Below are 22,547 nucleotides of genomic sequence, written 5' to 3'. Positions count from 1 at the left end.
AAAAAAAGAAAAAGGCTATGTGCTGGAGTACAACAAGGCAAGAACCTTGGTGACAAGGCCAAGCAGCCACAGTCCTTCAGACATAGGAAGTCCCAAGAGTCTCTGAGCTGTAAGTAAGTGAAGAACAAGTTGATGTGGAATTTCAAAGTTGCATGTCTGCTCAGCTGGTCCATTGAGGCCCAGCTTGCCTCTCCCCACACTGCCCGCCCTGTGACTGCAGACTCTGCCAGGCCACGTACTGAAATAATACTCCAACAAGCAGCAGCTCTCTAATAACTGCTATTTGAAAAGTAGCAATTAAGCTTAGCAACATTCTCACTTCTAAATTAGACTATCACCATGTAGAGCAAAGTTTCAAATTTCCTCCTCCTCCACACACACAACCCCTCCATAGTCAGTGTCTGGTTGAGATAAAATGGGACCCAATTAAAAATAACATAAAATAAAATAAAATAAAATAAAATAAAAGCCTTCCCCATCCCCATGAGCATACTGGAATGTTTCCACCATCATCAGGCTTGTACTTGTGCCCTGGCTCAGTTTCCTCCAAACATAGCTGATCAGGTAGAGAATAGCCTCCCAGTACCACTTTCTCCTTTGACCTCTGGCAAAAATGAGAGAACTTGTGTTCAAGGAGGGGGACATGGTGTCCCAGAGTCACCAGCAGGATTCCTACTTTGACAGGTGTCCGGTCTTTGCAACACCCTCACCATTCCTGCATAAGGGGCTCAAGGAGCAGACACTGACATTCGCCCCTTCCAAACATGAGGACCAAGTCTTAAAAGTATCAGTGCCTGAACAGTAGGGAAGAGCTAAATTTCCCAGAGAGAGCCTGTCTTCCCCTTGATGCTGCACTGGGAAGTCACTGGCAATCCTAACTGGATCTTGCAGAGGCTACCAGGTACTTTAGGAGGGAAGTGCCCTTCCAGTCTGGTAGGGAGCTTCCTTCCAATACAACACTGTTCCCAGCTTCTGTATGACTAACAAGGCTGTTTGGTCTTTCCTGTTCCAAGACAGGAACTTGAACAGGCAGCCAGATATGAATCCACAACAATTCTGCAGCAACGAGTGTCTGCTCCTTACATGTGAACCCACATGTAGGCAAGCTGTCAGTTTTATCTGGGTAGAGGAACTGTCAGGGAAGCAAAAATCAACTTTTGTCCTAGTTAAAGAAATGACGAGAGGTGCTTTTTGGGTAACGATTCTTTTCGAGGCTGTTTCCCAGGAAAAGCGTGACTCGCCGACAAATGTTTTCTGACAGCTCTCTCAGCCTGCTCGGTCTGCGGCGCTGTGACTGGCACAGGCCGGAGCACAAGACCCGGCTCTCACTCCAGACTAATATCTGGTAGTCCTGATGTTAACAGCACTAATCATCCATTAATGATGATGTGAGCATCTAGTTTTCAGTGAAAGCTGGCCGTAGGCCTGGGGATAATTTTGCAAATTATCTGCTAGGGCTTTTACAACTCTTGGAATTCTCCTCACTGAGCAGATAGGCAAACTGAGGCTGAGAGAGGTTTATAAGCAATTTGCCTAAAGTTGCAAAGTATGTGAGCATAAGGGTTGAGATGAGAAAGCAAGACCTCTGGCTTCAAAGCACCCAGATTCTCCACCATGGTGTTACTCTGCTCCCTCTCCTATCTTGAGGCTAATCTTTCAGGCCACACAGACTCTAAGAGAAAGAAGGAAAACTGAGGAATCACATAATTAGATCACACTGAGCTAGCAAGGGATGGAGCCAGGCCTAGAGAAAGTCACTGGCTTCCACACATACTGTTGAACTCAAAGGAAATGATTCAAGTATATTCCTTGAAGTCTTGTCATTTACTGGCATTGTGACCCTGAAGGTTGCTATCTTTGCTTAGCCCTAACTATTTCTAGAAATTTCACACAAGGAATTTTCTAGAATTCTCTAGAATTTCCATTTCACAGAATTGTTAGAGTCCATTCAAAGATAAGAGAAGGACTACTAACTTGGGCCAATAAGATTCAAAACAATGAACAGAGATGACCAAAAAAAAGAGAGCCTAATGCTTAGCATCAAGCTAAGGATGAAAGGAGAGATCCCAGCTCTGGGGGGCCTGTCCTGTGGAGGTTGGGCATGGGGCCATGGATGATTTTCTGTGTGTTCTGTGGCAGTGGAAGGATGAAGGACCACCTCAGGAGTTAGGAGATGTCAAGGAGAGTAAGACAAGCACAGCCTAAGGCAGCTGCTGGCCTGGTGAGTAATCAGGAGTGGTTCTTGTTGCTGCTGCCACGAGAATGTTCGAAAGCCAACCAGTGTGTCCTAACTTTACGGATGGACACCTAACTAATATTCTGCTCCAGTCAATTCTCATTTTCTCCTGCAAAGAGATTTGATGTCTTCAGGGGAGAGAAGGCAGGTTACTCAGAGTGACACTGAAAGGAAGCCAAGAACATGGGAAAGTGGATATGTGAAACCATGCACACTGCCTCATGTCTCCCATGCAACACAATCTCCCACGGTTTTGAGAAGAGTTTGTCCAATGTTTCCAGTTCAGGCTGAAGCAATGAAATATGGAAGCCAGCAGGAGAAAGGCCTAAAAGCAGTGTAGCCTTGTGGGTCATAAGGACAGGCTCTGATCACTCTAGCTGTTTATAAAATAGCTGCAAATATCTCCATGACTGAGAGGCCATTGACCACTCCCTCCCAGCAACTCCAACCAAGGTGCTGGACACTGTTAAAGGGTATGTTAGGCCTGTGTAGACCCACAGTCCAGAGGGTTCCATCTAACATACTTGTGTCTTGCTAGCTCCATTTCTGCAACCACCCCCTTTCCTGCTCCACCCCTACTCTGCTGGGGAGCTGATGCAATTCTTATCTGGAACTTGATAGGATGTAGAGAATAATTACAAATGAAAAGGTTATTCATAATTTTTAAATGAGTTAATTAGTAAACGCAGCCAGACTCACTCATTACCGTAATTAATAATTGATTATACTTGAAATTAAACACAAATTTTCATCAAAAATCTAATTAAATATCTGTGCTTTTGCCTGTTGATTAGATCAGTTGGTCTGCTAGAAAGAAATCTTTGTTAAGGAATATTTGTGCTTGGCTGAGACAATTAATTTGATTTTTAATAATTGAGAATTTCTTCCAAGTTAGTTAGCGAAGCCTGTGATTATGGCCAAAGAGCAGGACACAAATCCCTTGATGCCTCAGAAGACTGAACCAGCCTCACAGCCAACACTGTCCTGGAGACCAAAGAAGGCACCAGGATGGTTCACACCTGCAGAGACTATCAGCCCTCAGGGCCTTACTTCCCAGCCATGGGTCACATCTGCTTTCTAGATGAGAGAATCAGGGCTGACAGATAGGAAATTAAGTTCATCCACTGAAAACTCTCATTAACTGTGCTAATGGAGACACAGTATTGGTGGCTCTGGGAACACATGTCCATGAAGTGATGGTGCTTGAACACATCACTTATAGCCCTTTCTATATCCACCACATACATCCACAATACTGGGGGCTCTAAACTCATCCAGTTCTCTCCAGTGGCTGATTACTGGAACGGTAAATACCTGGAAGTTATCAATGTTCTCTATGCCCAGGACCATAGCAGGCACCATTAGCCACTTATGACTACAGCTCAGGAGCCTACACAACACCATTTCCTTGGTAGCTATAAACAAGCAAGCGGCCTGGAGTCACAGAAGGCTTAGAATGTCTGCCTGGGTTAAAATAAACCCAGAAGAAGCAGAGCAGAGACCAGGAAGAAGCAGAGACTATGTTTAACAGCTCAAGAAAAGGCTGAGATCTTGCAGGTGGCACTGCCATCCTCCTGATTACTTGGCTTTCAAACACTCAAACCTCTGAGAGAAGAGTCCTCTGGTAGCCAACCCATACTGGTTCTTGAGCCCCTTTTCCTCATCCTGAACAAGCAGCATTAATCCCTAGCAGTGGCTGTGTTTCCCTCTCAGCTACCCGTTCTCATGCACAGTGACCAAGTTCTCTGCTCAGTGACAGGGATCTGAGCTCTTTGTCCAAGGCAGTGAGCCTAATGTCGAGTGAATGGGTTTCAGCAGGAGAGGCTCCTTTTGCTTACCGAGTCAGCTAAGATTTCAGCACAAGTTCAAGGCCTTGAGTTGGCCAGAACCCCCTCGAGTCTGAAAATGCCAGAACTGAAGACTGGAAAGGAGTGAAGGTTAATCCCCTATATATGGGATCAGTCCCAAGAGATCTGCTCTGAGGGCACCATTTGTTTGGGAGCTGAACAAAAAGGAGGTTGAGTGCAACAAAACAGAACCCAGCCTGGGAAGCCTGGGCCTATCTGTTTCTTACAACCCCCCTTCATCTCCATTTGGCTAAAGGTGGTTTGCCAGGATTACTTACTGGTTTCAGAGTTTACTCCTAATTCTTACTCCTGATTGCTTCTGGCGAAGCTTGGAGGAACACACAGGTAGTAGGAATTGGAATCAGGTAGAATGTGTGCAAAACAAGTGACCTATCTATTGTACTATCACTCTGATTCCTCCATAGTTTCATTCTGAGACTGAGCACAGACTGTTGCTAGGTCATACCTTTGTTTCCTTTATACCTGCTGTCCTGGCCAGACATGGGAGGGGGCCAGTGTGAGCAGATTCCCTCTACCTTCTGTACTTGTTCGTTGCCCCACTCTCCACCTTGTCCCATGTGTGACAGATATTAGGAGTCAGCCACATCCATGCCAGTATCGGACCATGCTTCAGCTGTTGGCATTGTCACGCCAGACTGAAAGCTTCCCTGTGCAGTGCACACAGGTAGGGGAGCCCCCAAAGGGCAGAGCTGGGCCATTCGGGGACAGCACACCAATCTGGTGGGCTGCTGCTTCCATGCTCCAGCTCTAAGTCTCTGCCCTCTGGGACTCGGGAATACAATGGCAATGGGGCAGGGTGCTTACCCACAAAGTAGGCCAGTAGGACCAGCAGGCTGGCCGAGATGACGATGGCGCTCAGGGCCGCACACTTCCAGTTACAATACTTGGACGGCTTCTTGAGGCTGAAGGCTGGCCGCGAGAAGGTGCTGCGAGGCAGGGGCCGGGGTGGAGGGGAGTACACGGTGCTGGAAGTCAGGGGGTACCCAGGTGATGTGGTGCAGAAAAGTGGTGAGGTGCCCCCTGGCTTGAAGAGGAAGTGCCTGTGGTGGAAAAGAAGTCAGAGGGGGTCAGGAGCAGCAGCAGCAGCAAAAAGAAGAGTCGGGAGGGAAAGGAGAGAGAGAGAGAGAGAGAGAGAGAGAGAGAGAGAGAGAGAGAGAGAGAGAGAGAGAGAGGAGAGAGAGAAAGAGAGAGAGAGAACATACCACAGAGAAGGTGGGAAAAGAGGAGAGACAAAGGAAGGAGAACCACGTACCAGACCACAAAACAGGGTGCACAAAGACAGATCCTCCCAGCACAGGGATTGGGACACCCTTACCCGGGATGCCACCTGAGCACACTAGTTACCAATGCAACAGAAGGTGGGTGTGGAGATCCTTCTCCTGAAGATGGGAAGGGCAGAGTGGTTTTATTGTTTATTTTATTTTGGGTCCACATCTGACACTACTCAAGGGTTATTCCTGGTTCTGCACTCAGGAATCTCTCCTGGCAGTGCTCAGAAAACCATATAGGATGTCAGGGATCGAACCCAGGTTGGCCATGTGCAAAGGTGAATGCCTTACCTATTGTACTATCACTCTAACCCCCAGACGTTTTTACTTAAATGATTGCAGGCACTTGCAAATTGTCTACAGTCCTGCTCTGCATATAACAGAACCTAGAAGCTTCCCTCTCCTGTCCTACATGCTAAGCCAATGATCCTCAGGAACTGGAATCCTGACATTTTAAAGGGTTGGAGGCAGGGAGCTGCCACCAGTCCTGGCATCATCAGAAAAAATCCCAGTGGCTGCCACCTGGTTAGGTGCAGGACATGCCCTGCAGGCACCATGTGTGAGTTCCCGTTACCCTCAGAGCCTGCTGGGAGCTCTGTGGGTCAACAGTAGCATTGACCAGGCTAAGCTGAGGTCTCCAGGGCAGCTGACACCTGCAGCCAACAAGGTATCAGGGAGTGCTCCATAGCGTGGCTGTAGCCATGGCCCTGGGAGAGCTTGCATACTGCCTAAAAATGGGGTTAAATGTTTTACGAAAACTTTCCCCACTCTCCTGGTACATAGAATTCATAACCAGAGCCAGAACAGAGACAAAAATCAGGTCTGTGCTGCAAAATCAAAACAAAACAGTGCTCAAGCAGATGGCTTCAGCGTGTTGAAGGCAGCCAATGAGATGCTGGGCACCACATATTAACAAGACAGCTGAGGCAGCTGTTAATATGCTGGGGGCAGAGGAAGGAGAACGATGTCCCAAGGACAAACATGAGCTAAACATGAACCTAGGGATGCAACAGAGCTTTGGGGTTACCCCTGAGAGCCCAGGGGGAAGGTGCAGGCAAGCATGCAGTGCAGAGCCGCGCAGACAGACAGACAGACAGACACACACACACATAAACACATGTGCGCACACACACACGGAGCAAGGTGCACCTACCCGTCACTGTAAGCCCCTTCATGGCGGGAGGCGCTGAGAATGTCCATCTCAATGACGGTGTCCTGCAAGGACCCGAGGAAGGGCTGCTTGCCTAGGTGTCTACGCACACATGGAGACATGAATGGAGCGATGAGTCATGCACTGATGAGGCGGGGTCGAGAACACGCAAGGGGCCCGTGCGGCTGTGCAGGAGACCAGCAGGTGGGAAGGGGGGGGGGATTGGGAACCAGCACAGCCGATTGCGCACCACAGTGCTGGGGCTCTGCCTGGCTCCAAGCAGCTAGCGGGATTCTTGTTACCAACCTGAATTCCAGGCAGTCAGGTGTCGCTGTCCCAGCTCACCCTGGAATGGGGACTGACTGATCACAGCCCAGGCACTGAGTGAAGAGGTCACTGCCATTTACTTTTAACAGGCTCATCCACGAAGCCAGCAGCACCCCATTTTACAGGCAAGGAAGTGAAGACAGGACTGGTTCAGATCACCCGCTCACAAGTTTCAAAAGATGAAATGAATCTGACCTGAATCTGCCTTGTGTGTACAATCGCATTTGCCTTGGTGATGGGGAGAGTCAAAGCAGTAATGCTCTGAAGGCAGAGAAAGCCTGAGTCTCTTGTGCCATCCATTTTTCTCCTTCCTTCCTTCCTTCCTTCCTTCCTTCCTTCCTTCCTTCCTTCCTTCCTTCCTTCCTTCCTTCCTTCCTTCCTTCCTTCCTTCCTTCCTTCCTTCCTTCCTTCCTTCCTTCCTTCCTTCCTTCCTTCCTTCCTTCCTTTCTTCCAGGACTCATCCCTGGCAGGACTCATAGAACCCTATTCAATATCAGAGATAGAGCCTAGGTTAGCTGCATGCAAGACAGGTACCTATCCATTGTTGTATTTTCTCCAGTGAGGCCATTTTCTTTAAAGTAGAGATCTCAAAACTAGGAAAGCACACACACTGCTGAGTTTATACCCACAAATTACAGAACACTGGCTTGTATGGCCCAGTGTGGCCCAGTAATTCATACTTATCAAAGCCTCCAGGCAGATATGCATGCAATCTGGGGGCTCAGGACCATGCACTTTGTGGGGAGCTGACAGATAAAGGGTGGCGAGTATGCTGCATCCTAGAAGACAGAACTTTGTTTTCTGTAAGTGTTGAGGGCACCTCAGTTGTGTCAGATCATATCCTATTATCAGCCGGAATAAAGATGACACTCCTGGTCCTTCAAAGGGGCCACCCACACCTGATACATGGAGGTACAGCTCCTACAGTGGCTGAATTCTGCCTTCTGCTCTCAGGACTGCAGCCCCTGGCATAGGAAGCTAGAATGAAATAATTTCTTAGTATCTGGGCCATATAGGCCAGTAGTGCCTGACTGTGAAACCATCAAATGCAGAAAGCTGAATTTGTGGTCCCACTTACCATGGACCCTTTTTGACTTAGATAGACCTTTGAGATTCAAAAAAGTCTGATTGAAGGCCTCATTTTCTATCTTTTATTTATTTTATTTTATTTTTTGGTGTTTGGGTCACACCCAGTTACTCCTGGTTCTCCTCTCAGAAATTGCTCCTGGTTTGGGGGACTATATGGGACATAAGATTGAACCCAATTATGTCCGGGGTCAGCCGTGTGCAAGGCAAATATCCTATCGCTGTGCTATTGCTCCAGCCCCTATTTTATTTTTTTCAATATGACTTTGGGTAAAATCCTTAATCTTGTCTGATCTTACTTCCTTTGTCTGTAAAATGGGGGTGGATTCACTTCCTTGGTCTGTGAAATGGGAGGCTACAAGGGCCAACTGAGGAATGTTGAAATCTATCAAAGCATGGGCAGTTAAGAAAGTATGTGGGAAGACACTGGCCTTGCTTTCCATACCCAGCATACCATAAGGTTCTCTGAGTCCACTAGAAGGGATCCCTGAGCACTGCTGGGTGTGCTCCCCAAATAAATGTAAAAGCAGTATTATATAAGTACCAATGCTAAATATAATGCTAATATAAGCTCTACCCACATCTACTCTCTCATTTATTGCTCCAGGAGTTCTGCAACTATTCTCTGTTCAGATTTGACTACTTGTAATAAATGTTTTGTGAGGATAAACACCTTTGCTTTGTTGGCTGGCGGGGAAGGTCCTTTGCTAGTTAGAGGCAGCTTTGCCTGATGGACCCAGGTGTATGACCTTGGCATTCCACCTGATACACCATCTCAACCCATACCCCAATCCATCTACCTTATTCTCTGAGGATCTCATGGTTTAGCAGCCCCACAGACTGTAGTGGAGTCTACAAAGTCCTACCCAAAGTCCTACCACGAGGTGCAAGAATTTCAAGAGCATTCTCAGGGAAAGTAAGAGGACTGGAAAAAGATGCAGAGGTGAAGCCTGGTCTGAGGCCTGGAGAGCATCAACTGAGAGCAAGGCCCAGGAGGCTGGATGGAAGTTGGGATAGGACAGAGGTGGAGAACACGTGGCTCTCGAGCCGCATGCGGCTCCTGACCAAAATGAATGCGGCTCTTTGCCTCTCATCATTTTTTTGTATACTGTGGCTCTTTGCCAAGTTTGGATTTTGTTCTGCTGCTTCTGAGGAGGGACCTCTGAGGAGAGATCTCCGAGCACATAGTCCCGCCCCCAGGCTGTGTCCTCCCCGTCTCCCATCCCTTGGAAACAACTGCACGGGCCAGCGAGCAGGGGAACCCGTGTGTCACATGTTGGGTCACATCTGGCCGTTAGTTCTTAGTGTGGAGGATGCAGCACACCCTCACCGTCACTGCAGGATTTTTACCCTTGCTCAAAATGGCAAAATGCAATATGTGTTTAATATATTATTGTTAAAATTATATACTTTTGTGTGTTTGTCTGTTTTGGCAGATCACTGCATGGTATGGCTCTCTGACTCTCACAGTTTAAAATTTTGACTCTTTGTTCACCAAACCCTTGGAATAGGATCTCAGCTCCTGGTATGGGGGTGGATGGGGGAACAGGCTATGGGTTCAGATGGTTGCTCCTTCATAAGATATGTCTTCTGGCACCTTCCAAATGCATTTTAGTGCCACACATACATGGAACTCATTGTTATTTGTCCAGTAGGTTAATCCTTTGCTTCCTTTGGCCTGATTCAATCACACCCTCCCTTATCACCTAGTCATGATGAGGACTGTCCACTCTATTTCTCCCCAGTCACCTGACACCTTCACAGGATAAGACATAGACACTCATCCAAATATACATGCACATATACACAATCTGTTTTGTGTATTTTACTCCAAATGCAAAGATAGGTTTTTGTCTTGTTTCCTGCTCAAGTGCCTTGTGCTTGTGTATGGCACAAATCAGAAATCACTGCTTTCTGGATCCAACAAAGATGACACCTGGCCTGTGCCTGATGCTGGGTTCCTGCCGGTGGCACAGCTGGGCTCTCCTTGTTGGTGCCTCCACTCCCTCCACTTTTGCAGGAAATGGTCAGTATGACTCCATCCCACTGTCCCACCTGAGCCAGTTTCAAGCAACCCTGCCAGGAGGACAGGAATTAGCCCTTGCTTCAAGCCTGGCCTGACCCATGGCACTAAATTAAGGCTATTGCTCCCTACTAAGACATTTCCACTATTGCAGCTATGAGCAATTGGACATGAGCAAAGGGATATAAAGGATAACAAGCAAATTGTAATGGTAGGATCTCTAGCCAGAGTAATATCTGGTTTTATTTTTTTACTTGTGTGTGTGTGTGCATGTAAATGTGTGTGTGCATGCATGCATTTTATTTTTATTTTTGGGTCACACCTGATGATTCTCAGGAGTTGCTCCTGGCTCTGTGCTCAGTAATTACTCTTGGTAGTGTTTAGGAAATCATATGGGATGCCGAAAATTAAAAGTGAAAGGCTGTTCTGGTCCTGTACTTTCAATGGGAAAAGGTGATTGTGTGTGTGTCTGTGTGTGTGTGTGTGTGAGAGAGAGAGAGAGAGAGAGAGAGAGATGAGAGAGGAGAGAGAAGAAAGAAAGTTGAAAGAGAGAAAGAAAGAAAGAAAGAAAGAAAGAAAGAACGAAAGAGAGAGAGAAAGAAAGAAAGAAAGAAAGAAAGAAAGAAAGAAAGAAAGAAAGAAAGAAAGAAAGAAAGAAAGAAAGTAAGGAGGAAGGAAGGAAGGAAAGAGAAAAAAGAAAGAAGGAAGGAAGGAAGGAAAGAAAGAGAAAAAAGAAAGAAGGAAGGAAGGAAAGAGAAAAAAGAAAGAAGGAAGGAAGGAAAGAAAGAAAGAGAAAAAAGAAAGGAGAAAGAAAGGAAGGAAGGAAGAAAAAGAAAGGAAGAAAGGAAAGAAAGAGAAAAAAGAAAGGAAGAAAGGAAGAAAGAGAGAGAGAGAGAAAGAAAGAAAGAAAGAAAGAAAGAAAGAAAGAAAGAAAGAAAGAAAGAAAGAAAGAAAGAAAGAAAGAAAGAAAGAAAGAAAGAAAGAAAGAAAGAAAAAACAAATGTGCCCCAAAAGTACCATGAACTAAGGGCTTCCTTCAGGAGTGACCAGACTGGGGGGCCCTGCTCAGATCTTCAGAGCCTCTGCTTAAATTCTGCCCATCCAGCCTATCCCCACTTTACCACCTGCAATGACCTATCCCTGTGAGAAATTTGGCCTATCCTCTCACCTACTCTGTGTGAAATGATCCTAAGGGAGTTCTGGGTCAGATCACGAGGCTTCCTTCAATTGACAACAATGCTGAGACTTGGAGACAGGCACCATCAGCTCACATACATAAAGCCCCAGAATTCTTCTCCCTAGCTCAGACTCTCCCTTTCTTTCTGCCCCACATACTGGGCATTCCAAGCTTCTGAGGAGAGTTCCAAGGATATCACAACTAGGTTCCTGAGTTGCTAGTCCCTCCTAGTCCACAGTCCCATGGCTTCCAGCTCCCAAGGTTGATAGTCCAGATCTCCAAGCACATGCTACAGTAGTGGGTACTTCCAGGAACAGAAAGGGGAACCAGCGAAAAGTGTGTGTTCATGATCTGACAGCAGTGAAAGGGGAGTAGGGGGCTCAAACCCAGGTCTTCTGCCCTCAGGAACAGTCACTGAGCCCATCTACCACATGATTCCACTTTCCTCAGAGTGAGGTTGATCAGCTTCAGGGATGATGTGGAACCCTGATTCCACCCCCTGCCAGGTCAGGCTGAGCTGGCCTCTGCACATGGAAGCTGGGGCAAGTGGGGCTGTTGACAAGTGGGGCTGTTGACAGCTCAATGACTACTCAGGGGTGCCCTATCCCAGGCTCTGTTTAATCCATGAGTCCCCAATACAGCCACATAGGGGGACAGGAAGCCAGCTATTACCCCCACAGTCATAACATGACAGAGACCCTAGTGTGGGCAGGGGACCAGACTGGGCTTGGAGCCACAAACAAAGGAAATGATGGAGCTGGTATTTCAACAAAGGGCTGATCAGAGACAGAAAGAGGGAGGTAGGGTTTGCAGGGCATGATGATGCCTCAAGGGTCCATCCTGTGACACCTCTGCTCCTGCCACTGCTGCCAAAAAAACCCACAGGAAACAGCAATCTCTGTTCTACATAAGTGGAGGCTCCACAGTGCAGATCTCTTCTGCTGTGCTCTGCTCAGCCTTCAGTGACTAGGTATTCTTCTAGAATATCAAGCTCGCTGTCAACTCTGTTCCTGCATAGTTATTCCTTTCTAGAATCCCTTTCTGCCCTCAAAAGTCCTACCAGTTCCAGCTTAGGACTTGACTAGTCAAGAAGGGGAAATCAGTCAATAGGATATTGCTATATTCTGAAGGCAATCTGAGTGTGGGTCGATGCCCTGGCCCTTAGTGCTGTATAACCCAAGGGAGTTCTAGCTGGCCTGCATATGGGTCCCCTGGGCCCCTTATCAACTGTACGCTTTTAGGTAAGATATTCAACATTTTGGGCCTGATGTTCTGCTTTTTAAAGTGGGGGTAGCAAGGAGACATGCAAAGATAGTTAGGATTTGCATCCAGAATATGGTCCTCGGTGGTATCTGGTTGGAAACTTGAGGTAGAGGTTTCCACCATTCACTAATACTCTAAGCCTAAATACCTGGACCAACAGTACTACTTATGCTAAAGAACTGGTTTTCTTATGCCAGGCTATGCCTCTTCCAAGGTCTTTCCATGGAAAATCTTCCCTTTCCCCACCCAAGTCTCACCAATTCATACCAGTATCCAGTTTCTATTCTGTGCACAAATATTTGACAAGGGATATATTAAATAATAACACAAATATATCACACAAGAAACATATGCCTTGAAACACTGACCAATACCTGAACTTACCCCTAATGTAGTACTTACCCTCAAAAGAGTGTCTGTTCACACATGCCAAGCCATAGTAGGCAATCATACATATGTACTGACAACTAGCTAGTAGGTAAGTAGCTGAGCACTCAGTGTGTGCTGACACCTACAGACGTTATCTTACAGGAGTGCTACATCCACTTAGGATGTGCTTTGGTGACTTCAAGGTTGGCAAATTTGTGGCCCTTTTTCTTTAGAGATGTTTATCTATTATCACTCCCCTGGTGGCTGACTGGCCTGTGAATACTTTGATAAATACAGGCAAAAGTGATACAATGCCAGCTTGGCTTACAGGAAGGTCAAGAGTTTCTGTCTCTGGACTATGGCCCCAGTCCCAAGTATGAAGTAATGTTATCTGCTGGGAAGAATATGTAGAGAAAACTGGGGTGCTCATAAAGGGCCCCCACAGAAACCAGCTACTTTGGCTCCCCCTTGGTCATTAGGCACATACTCTGTCTTGAAGCCTCAGACAAGTTCAGCTACCACAGTGGACAAATGGGCTTCCCACAGCCTGTCACAGAGTTGGGCAAGCCAGCTGGCTCTTCCTGAACTCCTGATGCCTTGTCAGAGCAGCTGGTGGGTTTTGATGCTTCTAAGATCTGGAGTCATCTCTCATGCAGACTTGACTGATCAGAGGGAAATTACTCATCTTTATTTGTTCCTTTGAGACCCCAAAATATAGAAGGCTGAGCTCAGTGGCATCAGAGCCCTTGGGTGGGGATTTGAACAAAGAATGTGTTTGACTCTGGGACCTGGACTTTGGATGATGTCAACAGAGACTGGATCACCACGTATGCCTCTGGAACTTATGCCTCATGGCTAGATCATCATTTTCTCAAGAGAGAAAAGAGAACCATAGGAGTCTTACTCAATTCTCACAGTGAGTAGAAGGCTCAACACATACTTTCATAGTGACTTCAATAGGATTGAGAAGGGAAACATATGTCAATGAAAAAAAAAGGCAGAAGTAGTTTCATAGTGGTCTGATAGGATTAGGCATTTGCACTGTGCTATTCACATGACAGTTCACCTATCTCTTCCCAACTTGAGAGGTATGGATTTTTATACTGTTTTACAGACAGGAAATTCCTTTTTAGAACTTTCCTGGTTGGTATTATGGAAAAGGTAGAAATTCAAATTCCTCTTATCCTATACTCTATATTCCTTATACTTTGCCATTCTGGTCAAAATAACAGGTGGTTCTCTCTGCCAAAGTTGACATTGATTTTTCTTATTTTATTTCATTTTCTTGATTATTGTACCACATCAAAGATATGATCAGGACTTACTCCTGGCAGTGCTCAAAGGATCACATATAGTATTGGGGATCCTGCCCTAGTTGGGCACATGCAAAGCAAGTGCCTTATCTTTGGACTATCTTTCTGGGCCCCAGTGTTAATCCCTCTTAAATGAAATGTGTCATCACTAACCATGGACAGTGTAAAGTTCCAAAATTCTGATCATGTTCATCATGGTCTTTGGTAGCCATCCAATTTTAAGCCATTTTTATATTAATCAAATTCTGGGATCACAGAGGAAGCACACCCTAAACATCCAAGTCTTCAATAATATGCAGTGCTTTGCTAGGCCAAGTGGAGAGGACAAGTCTAGCAGATGATTGTGTAAGAATGAAGGCAAAGGCCAGGAGTAGGCTCAAGCTTGGATAGATGCTGAGAAACATGCATACATCCATGCATACACATATATATATTAAAATTTAAGCATAGGCATATCATTATGTATGTATATGATGCGCTATAAATGGCACATGTGAGTATATAGATATAATGATGATTACACTTGGTGGTATATATGAACCGTTTACATGCATATTCCCATTCTCTAACTGTTCTACAATAGACACGTTACTTCAACATTAAAATAGAAGAAAAACATAAACAAACCTCCATGGATTTGAAGCATGATTGTAAGAAGACAGAGAAGATCAGGGAGGCAGCTGAGCACTAGCTAATGAGGTGGAAGAGGTCAGTTGGGAACACTTCTGCTGTACCCCACACTGAGCATAAAGAAATAATTCCTAAAATTTCTCCTCTACTTTCTCTGCCTCACAAAAATCTGGAGAATCCTGTACTTGAATCCTACATGTGAAAAAAAAATGTCCAAGTGAGAGTAGCCAAGGACATGGAAAGCAAAAACATCCATTCTTGGCTTGTCTCTCTGGACCATGCATAGCTATTTAATGAGCATATTAGAACCAATTGAATTTGATCACTCCTAGGGCTGAGGTGACCCATAGTTTTCCACCTCTGGAAGCCACATGGCCATGGAGGCAGCCAGAAAGTCACAGGTGAGCATGAAGGATGATGGCAAGAAAGACATACTCATGAAGAGATATGGGCTTTTCCCGGAGAAATTTGCTCTTTGGAAGTGATGTGATGGGGTAAAGTTGCTCAAAGAAACTGATTTTGCTCACTAGAAGCCAGAACTCTAAGGGTGAGTGTGATTAGTTTCCCAGCATACAGCTGGCTGATTTCCTGAAAGGTGACTGATATTTGTCCACTTCACAATCTTGGGTACCATAAATCTATGTTTCCCCCTGTGAATAAAAAGGCTCCCACTTTACAAGTCAGAGGTACTTCATCAGCTAGAGAAATAGGAAAGACAGAGATCTCTAAAGTCTCTAATGCTTAACAGGTTCCTCTAACTCCCACCTTCTGTGTTCACTAAGTGTATTTGTTTTTTTTGTTTGTTTGAGTTTTTTTCCAATCATTTTCATTTGCAAAAGTAGCAGCTAAGCAGGGTCAGGGAGGGTATTCTAGAAAGGAGAATGGGCTGAAGAAAATGATCAGTGATTCACCCCTGAGAGAAAAGGGAGGAGTGGGGTGAAGAAAGCTGAGAAAGCAGCTATAGAGTGGAGAGAAGATAGTCTGAGTTCCACACTTTTATGTGTCTCAATTCCTTGACCCTCAGCTCCTGGGACTTCCACTGGCTCCCATGAGAAACCCACTGTATGCCTCTGAGGACCCCACCCCATCCCCCATGATCAAAGCCCTGGAGGTCCTCAGATACTCCATGTCAGGAGTCAGTTTGGGGTGGAAATGGGCCAGGATGACAGAGGAGGAAGGAAGGAGAAGGGATATTTGTGAGCACTGATGACCAAACCCCACATGCTGGGAGGTATGTCCCTTTCAAACTGCATGGTCGAGTTCCTGCAACTGCTGAGCTCACACAAATCAGCTCTTTTCTGACAATTCTCCAGCCAGCAGCACACCCAAGTGCTGTGCTCAAGGCAGGAGAGTTTCCAGGTGGTTAGAGTTTGGCCAAGGTCATAAAGGACCCTGCTAGCCTAGTCCAAAAGGCTGATGGATTCCCATCCTTCTCCCCAAGGATGTGCCTGGAATCCACATCACTAAGCCCAGTGTGGCTGTCCCCCTGAAACCACCCCCCACACACCCCTATGGCTGTCCTGTATCTCCACACCTGCCCCGCACCTGGTCTCCAGGGGGATGTTGCTGTTGAGTAGCCAGTTGTCCTGGGTGTGGGTTGGCTCCTGCACGGCAACAGAGGGGGGCTCTGCAGACAGCGAGTGGTCAGTTGGTGCTGGACTGGGGTTGCTCCTGGGTGTAAAGTTGCCACGGTTCAGGGAGCTGACGGAGGCTGCATGGTGCTGGCTTGGTGTGTGCGCATGTGGGAGCGGTGGTGTCCGGAGCCGGGGGTGGTTCTGCAGGCCACTGGGGTGATCTAGGGTACAAACACACCATCAGAGGGGGGCAGCCCAAGCAGGCACAGCAGAGCAAATCAGACATAGTCAAAGTTCAGTAAAAATGGGTTAGCAGAGATTGTGCAGAACCTCAGCAAACTCTCTGCACTCACTGTGGGACAAAGGCAAAGAAAAAAAAAATGAAGAAAGTGCAGTTCAAGGCAGTAAAGGCACTGTCTCACTTTGTCTCCAGCTTAGCACAGTGGTTCTCCTGGGGGGTTGGGACTAGTCATTCAACATGTATGGAGAATCTGTCAGAAATGAAAATGCAAGGGCTGGACACATAACACAATGAGTAAAGTAATTTCCTTGCACACAACAAGGTTTGATCCCTGGTACCATGGAAGGAAGGAAGGAAGGAAGGAAGGAAGGAAGGAAGGAAGGAAGGAAGGAAGGAAGGAAGGAAGGAAGGAAGGAAGGAAGGAAGGAAGGGAGGGAGGGAGGGAGGGAGGGAGGGAGGGAGGAAGGAGGGAGGGAGGGAGGGAGGGAAGGAAGGAATGATGGAAGGAAGGATGGAAGGAAGGATGGAAGGAAGGATGGAAGGAGGGAGGGAGGGAAGGAAGGAGGGAAAGAAGGGAGGGAGAGAATGAAGGAAGGAAGGATGGAAGGAATAAAGGAAGGAGGGAGGGAAGGAAGGAGGGAAAGAAGGGAGGGAGAGAATGAAGGAAGGAAGGATGGAAGGAATAAAGGAAGGAGGGAGGGAAGGAAGGAGGGAAAGAAGGGAGGGAGAGAATGAAGGAAGGAAGGAAGGAAGGAGGGAAGGAAGGAAAGAAAGAGGGAGGGAAGGAAGGAGGGATGGAGGGAGAAAAGGAGGGAGGGAGGGAGGGAGGGAAGGAAGGAAGAAGGAAGGGAGAGAAGGAAGGAAAGGAGGGAGGGAGAGAAGGAAGGAAGGGAAGAAAGGAAGGAGAAAAGGAAGGAAAGAAGGAGGGAGGGAAGGAAGGAGAGAGGGAAGAAAGGAAAGAGGGAAGGAAGGAGGGAAGGAAGGAGGAAGGGAAGGTGGGAGTGAGAGAAGGAAGGAAGGAGAGAGGAAGAGAAGGAGGGAGGGAGAGACGGAAGGAAGAGAAGGAAGGAAGGACGAAGGAAGGGAGGAAGGAAGGGAGGGAGGAAGGAAGGAAGGAAGGAAGGAAGGAAGGAAGGAAGGAAGGAAGGAAGGAAGGAAGGAAGGAAGATGCTTGAGACTGGCTCCAGCCTTCCTGAATCCTGAAGTGAATCAGGACTGGCCACCTGATTATCCAAATGTAGCCCATGATTCTTAGATGCCCAGTATCTAAGAACTGGTTTACAGAAGGGATAACCCAGATCAGATGAAGTAGATATGCTAAGTGAGAGCCAGGCCCTCCTGAGGTGCTTTTGAATTTTTGAGAATAATCAAGCCACAAGTACAATGGGGGCTCAGCTCATCCTCATAACCACCTGGAGAGGTCCATATTGCATCTCAGGAGGGAATCCAGAAAGATCATTTGTTTCTACTTTCCAGTACTCCTGTGCACCATCTAATTCTTAGAAAGAAAACTTAGAGCACTCCAGAACCCTGGGGATAGGGTTAAATGGGCTGATTTACAAGAAAAGGAAATTTTCAGAGATGTCAGCAAAGGAGAGGGGCCCTAGAAATTGGCTTCACTGTGTGCCCTCAATTCATCTACCTTGTGCACAAGTGGGTATTATGGAGTGAAGCAATCAGGAAACTGGATCCTAGTTAGTCTTTGAGCCACTGTCTTCTCAGACTACACAACAGGAACTCTCCAGTGAAATCCTGGATTTATGCTTTCTCCCAGACTGCTTTTATTTTTTATTAAAGCATTGTGATTTACAAAGTTGTTGTTGTTGTTGTTTTTGGTTTTTGGGTCACACCTGGCAGTGCTCAGGGTTACTCCTGGCTCTATGCTCAGAAATTGCTCCTGGCAGGCTCAGGGGACCATATGGGATGCTGGGATTCGAACCACCATCCTTCTGCATGAAAGGCAAATGCCCTACCTCCATGCTTTCTCTTTGGCCCTTGTTAAGTTTTAGACTTACAGTATTTCAACAACAATCCCAGCACCAGTGTCAACTTCCCTCCACCAAGGTTCCCAGAGTCTGTCCCATAGTTCCCAGGCTCCTCAGTCTGTTATCATACCAGGTACCTTTTTTATGTTTCGTTGTTAAAGTTTGGGCCCATGTTTTCAGTGTTGTTAACTCGGGGGCTTGGATATTAATTCTGTCTTTTCTTAACACCACCAATATGTCTTATCCCTGTCTCCCATTATTTCACATCTTTATTTTTCCTCCCCCACTCAGTTTCTCTCCTTTTCATCACTATATTCTGAGGGCAAGAGTGTTCTCGGCAACTCCCATTTAAATCATTGCATTCCTTCATGCAGTTATTCTAAATACCACATATCATAACAATTCCTGTATTTATCCTTCTTCTGGCTTATTTCATTTAACATGCTATCTTCCAATTCCACTTGTGTTGCAGCAAATTGCGTGATGCATCATTCCTTACAGCTATGTAGTATTCCATTGTGTATAGGTACCACATCTTCACAATCCAGTCATTTGTTGTTGGACATCTAGATTGATTCCAACTCTTATCTTGTACTGAGTGCTGAGGTGAATAGCAGTGTACATACATCTTTTGGGGATGAATGTTGTTCTGTCCTGAGGACAGATACACAAAAGTAGGTTTGCTGGCAGTTCAATTCAATTACTGAGAAACATCCATACCATCTTCCATAGGTGTTGAACCAGACAACATTCCCACCAGCAATGGATCAGAGTTCCTTTTTCATCACATCCCTGCCAACACAGATTGTTCCCAGTATGTTTGATATGTGCCCCTCTGTATTGGTGTAAGATGATATCTCATTGTCAGCTTGATTTGGATTTCCATAATGATAATGATTTTTATGTGTCTGTTCGCCATCTGTTGGTCTCTTCATTTCCTAGCCCTAATTTTGATGGGTTTTTAGATTGGTGGGGGGTGCTAATCTTTATGAGTACTTTGTATTTCCTAGATATCAACCGTTTATCTGATGTGTTGAGCAATAATATTTTCTCCCACTCAGCTGTCTTTTAATTTTGGCCCGTGTTTCTTTTGATATACAGAAACATTTTAGTTTGATGTAAATTTGCTTAATTTTGATTCTCTAGCCTTTGCCATTGGCATAATATCATTGAAGACTCCTTTGAGGTCTAGATCTTGGAGTATTCTGGATATGTTTTCCTCAATGTACTTTACAGATTCAGATCTGATCTCAAGGTCTTTGATACACTTTGAGTTGATTTTTTGTGTAAAGTGTAAGATATTGACCCAATTTTAATTTCTTACATGTCCCCAAAGTACACTGCTTTTGTTTTTTATTTGTTCGTTTTGGGACCACACTCAGTGGTGCCCAAGGCTTTCTCCTGGCTCAGTGATTAGGAATCACTCCTGGTGGTGCTTGGGATAGTGGGATCTAATTCAGGTAGGCTGTACTATTGCTCCAGCCCCAGTACACTGCTTTTGGGAGAGGTAGAGATTAGGGCATGATAGCTAGGCCTCCTGCTGGCATTAGTTCTTTCTGAGAGACAAGGATGCTCACTCGCTCAATGTCTCCCACTGCCTATTTGAAAACTAGAAGGTCCCTCTCCATACCCACCAAGATGGCACGCCTTGAACCTAAAAATCACCCTCCACTGTCAGCTGAAAAGCCACTGTTGGCTGGTTAAGCCTTTTCATTTATTGGAGTTAATCTCAGGAGCCCAAGCTAAAACAGAAATTGTATCACTGACTCAAAAACACAGAGAGGCAGGTCTGGAAGTTGGAAATGAGAAGAATCTGAAAGAGTTTCAGACCCAAGCTAGGAATGATGATATTGGTACAAAGGGAAGGTCAGAGGTGAGTGTAATGTGGGACCAGAAGGGAAAAGAATATGAAGGAAGCTTCCACCTTCTTTGAGAATATGTAAATATATACAGTGTCCATATAACATTTAAGTTCACTCTAACAAGGTCTTGGCTAAAAATGAGAACATTTTCTTAGGACCAGGGATATCAGCTATTCTTTGTTACAAAGTGGCAGGGAGCTTGGCTGAAATGCATTTTGCATCCTTGTGTCTGGTAGAAGGTAGAGCTTGAGAGTGATAAAATTACCACCTCTTTGGCTGAGGAAATTTCTAAGCCAAGTGTTGAAAGCATGTCGTGATTCCTCTAGATATTTAGAATACACTGTGAGGAGAAATGAATCAAAGATGAAATTGCAAAGCACACAAAAACCATGCTCAAAGACATGGCCATTTCTCTGCCTGGGGAGCAGTGGTGAAAAAGGAAGGGTGGAGCTGGTGGACTATTTTTGAGAAGAGTTACAGAGGTGTGAAGCCTGGATCCCATCAATCACCTCTGAAAGAATACTGCCAGTCTGAAGTGAACAGCAGAATGATGGTACACCATACTCCTTAGATTTTTAAGGGGCAAGGAACCACAGATTTTTTTTTGGGGGGGGGGCCACACCCGGCAGTGCTCAGGGGTTACTCCTGGCTATCTGCTCAGAAATAGCTCCTGGCAGGCACGGGGGACCATATGGGACACTGGGATTCCAACCAACCACCTTTGGTCCTGGATCGGCTGCTTGCAAGGCAAACACCGCTGTGCTATCTCTCCGGGCCCAGAACCACAGATTTTTAAAAATTTAACCTTGCTGTTCTTCAGTAAAGAGGGGAAGACTAGCTTGGTGGTGATATGAGATCCTTGAGGCTATAGTTTCAAGGACACAAAGATAGCCATGAATGACACTCAACCTGGGTGAACTTCAGTTTTCTCCTTTACAAATGAGGGATGGAAGAAAAGGGGTATAGTTTATCAGCAATTATTTGTTGCCAATAGTTCCTCTTTGGAGAAGCCAGCGGTGCCTACATGTCCAAGACTTGTCCCTGACTCTTATTCAGGTCCAAGACCTGTTCCTTACTCAAAACTCTGTCCACCTTGAGCATAACTTGTTCTGGGAAAACCATATACTATCAATGAAGTTTCCTTCCCTTCTACTGCCACACTTCAGATTTTCAAAAATGGTCTGACCTCTACGATGTGGGTGTCACCTCCCCATGTCACAGGGCTATGGTTAATAGATATGATGGGTGGGTGTACATGGAGGGGTGTTCTGCAGTTCACCAGGTACCTGAAATTCTACTGAAGGGAAGTAGCTTCTGGGGACAGAAGTTGCACCCACTGAGGCAAAGCTCACAGGAATTGGGTAAGAGGGACACTCTGTGCCTATGAGGTGGGATCCCAGGGTGGACTCCTGAAGGAAAGGGCGCATCCAAGCACTATGGCCACTGCTCTACTTCATCTATGGAGGAAGTTCATCTTCCCTTAGATGGAAAAGGGTTCAGAAACTATTTCCACACAAGGCACCAATGTCATTAGCCTGTAAATGAAGGGAAGAGGAAGAAGATCAAGGCCATATAAAAAAAATGGGTGAGATAGTGCTCAGGTCCTGCAGAAGAAGGCAGTGCCCTGGCAAGGGGTCTCTCCTCATACTAACATTTTGCCCTGTCTGCAGTTGCCATGAAGAGTCTGCTTTCTCTTGGAGGAAACAATGACACAGAGAGGAAAGCAAAACCATAGAGTATACTGGTAACATACTGTGGCCCAGGCTCCAGCTGCCTGGAATTTGATCCTAGACACATAGCAGGTGTTTCAAATCCTATTCACAGAGGGACCACATTTTGTTTGAAACCATACCTCACCACTTACTAGCTCTATGGAGCTGGGTGAGCACTTCAGTCCTAAAAGCTTTCCTTGTCTGCAAAATGGAGATTAAAATGCTGGTTCTTTCTTAGCATGGCCTCAGAAACTTAAGAGGTAAAAAATCTTCAGGGGCATTAGCATAGTGATTGGCAGATGAGGAAATGAACTGAGGTGGGCCATTCATAGACTCCCTGGTTCTTTAGAATTCCATCAATGATGCTCTCTTTAGTTCCCAGGAATCTGGTGGTGGAAGATCTGTCCATAATAGTGTCCCCAACTGTTTGTTGAGTTAAGTGCTTGGCCACAGAGGGCCTATA

General features: G+C 46.0%; 1 protein-coding gene across 1 annotated transcript in view; it reads right to left on the bottom strand.

The window, feature by feature from the left end:
* Positions 1-22,547, bottom strand: part of TENM4 (teneurin transmembrane protein 4) — a 569,696-nt gene that overhangs the window by 187,631 nt on the left and 359,518 nt on the right. Inside the window, exons 7-8 of the mRNA XM_049780241.1 lie at positions 16,256-16,505; positions 4,909-5,144 (exon numbers count right to left, since the gene is read on the bottom strand). Coding sequence (XP_049636198.1) covers positions 4,909-5,144; positions 16,256-16,505 — 486 coding nt within the window. The remainder of the gene's footprint in view (positions 1-4,908; positions 5,145-16,255; positions 16,506-22,547) is intronic.

Source organism: Suncus etruscus, chromosome 9 (assembly GCF_024139225.1).
Source record: "Suncus etruscus isolate mSunEtr1 chromosome 9, mSunEtr1.pri.cur, whole genome shotgun sequence".
NCBI lineage: Eukaryota > Metazoa > Chordata > Mammalia > Eulipotyphla > Soricidae > Suncus > Suncus etruscus.
Note: the sequence above shows the minus strand (reverse complement) of the source record. Positions and strands in the feature narration are given on the sequence as shown.